This window comes from Clinocottus analis, unplaced genomic scaffold, assembly GCF_023055335.1.
Source record: "Clinocottus analis isolate CAN_PGR_092001 unplaced genomic scaffold, fCliAna1.0.p SCAF_15, whole genome shotgun sequence".
NCBI lineage: Eukaryota > Metazoa > Chordata > Actinopteri > Perciformes > Cottidae > Clinocottus > Clinocottus analis.
In genome coordinates, this window is record NW_027175876.1 from 14,086,601 (window position 1) to 14,088,359 (window position 1,759).

The window sequence follows — 1,759 nt, forward strand, 5'->3', positions numbered from 1 at the left end:
GTGATCTGTTGAATTGATTATATAGGCCTAATTGGGGATGATCTTCACTTCTTGTCATGAATGACTTGCTTTAATTTAAAGCACATACCTGTTACTGTTGGTGTTCGGATCGTATGAACCAATATGACTTGGTATGGTCCCACAATACTGGTACCAATGCTGATGTCCATTTCCAAACGACAGAAGTACAAGGAACCAAACTTAAATTGGTGTCCAAGTGAGGTAAATGGTGTAGTTTTTTCAACAAATTGACATACATTTAGAAATATATAAATGATGAACACATTTGAATATCGATATTCTGACAATACATATTGTCATATCTAATCGATGTGTGGGATATCAAATGAAAATAAATGTTCCAGTACTTCATCAAACTGAATCACCTGACTTTAAAATTAAAGTCCCTGATTTTATGACCCATAGCACCAGTAAAGCAATTTGTTGATGATAAATATATGAGAATTTGCCTCCATCAGTCGGCGAGGGTACCGTAGAGTATGTAGGAAGCTTGACTAGCTACCTTGGAAAATGTTAAAAGCATAAAAGTAAGAAGAGCAAAGAAAAGAATTGATGACAACATTATTATCGTAACAAAGCAGACTTTATTAGGTTTCTTTATCACCCACACTTTAGTCATGAGTTGCTTTGATACTCATTATCTAGAATTAGTTTTGAAACAAATCTAGTAGTAGGAATCCATGATGCGCCTCATGCTCATGAACCTCATGTTGCCCATGCCGCTCATGCCGCCCATGCCGCCCATGAAGTTCCTGTACTCTCCAGGCCTCATGTACATCATCCTTCCTCTGTAGTTGGGCTGCTCGTACATCAGCCAGTGGCCCTCCATCACGTTGCAGGACATGCAGTTGGACATCCTGTGGCGGTCCATGATGTTGTCACAGTCCTCCATCAGCTCGTGCATCTGACCCCCGAAGTTGTCCCTCTCGTAGATCCTCATCCTGTAGGAGCCCCTGTGCATGGGGATCATGCGGCAGGACCTGATGGAGTCGCTCATGCCCATCATGCTCATGTAGTCGGCGTACTCGCCCCTCCTCATGAAGTACTGGTTCCCCATGAAGTTGCTGCGGTCATAGACCATGAAGCAGCCCCGCTCCACCCTGCAGGAGTGGCAGTGGCTCATGTAGGAGGACATGTCGGAGCAGTCACTCATGCACTCGTAGGAGCGGCCCTGGAAGTTCCTCTCCTCGTAGAAGGTGATTTTGTTCATCATGTTGCCGGAGGTCATCTTTGCCAGATGTTGTCAGTAGAGGCGATGCTGCTGATGCTGCTGCTGCTGTTGCACTTGGAGCTGAACTGCTTGCCTACCTGTTGGAAAACCTTCCTTTTTATACCTGACAAGCAGAGGTCCCCTTTGTGAAAACCGCCTGACTCAGCAACACGCCATAGAAGCCCATGGAGCACTGAGAGTTGTTCACATTTGCAACTGTTCTCCCCCAAAAGAAAAGGTGAACAACGGCAGACCTTTTTTCAAAAGGGTTAACGCACGAAACAATAACGCCTTTTGTAACACCTGCAAAGGCTTGTATCAGCACACTACACAAAACTTATCCTTAGCTTTGGCATTTTTGCTTTGTGTCGGGTTCAGCAGCTAAAGGAGTGTGTGCCGCATCATCCATTAATATTGTCGATTGTTCCACATTCCAACAAACTCAAATGATAAACGATCATTTACTACACTATTTCAGTGTAGTCACTAAAATAAATGTGTTTGGGCTATCTATTAATCAAGTGGCTA

The 1,759-nt window shown here is 43.8% G+C and overlaps 1 protein-coding gene across 2 annotated transcripts; it reads right to left on the reverse strand.

Moving 5' to 3' along the window:
• Positions 1–685: 685 nt before the first annotated feature.
• Positions 686–1,293, reverse strand: LOC137785498 (gamma-crystallin M2-like). 2 transcript variants are annotated; one of them, XM_068576786.1, is made up of 2 exons: positions 1,280–1,293; positions 686–1,244 (listed from the first exon to the last, which is right to left on the reverse strand). In XM_068576786.1, the coding sequence occupies exon 2, from the start codon at positions 1,232–1,234 to the stop codon at positions 686–688; it is 549 nt and encodes a 182-aa protein (XP_068432887.1). In that variant the 5' UTR covers positions 1,235–1,244; positions 1,280–1,293. The 2 variants fall into 2 exon arrangements, with proteins under 2 accessions (XP_068432887.1, XP_068432886.1); XM_068576785.1 differs by lacking the exon at positions 1,280–1,293 and having other exon boundaries at positions 686–1,249.
• Positions 1,294–1,759: the final 466 nt, after the last annotated feature.

Bases quoted from the DNA above. Each gene is read 5' to 3' on its own strand.
- LOC137785498 (XM_068576785.1), bottom strand. From the start codon at position 1,249: ATGACCTCCGGCAACATGATGAACAAAATCACCTTCTACGAGGAGAGG.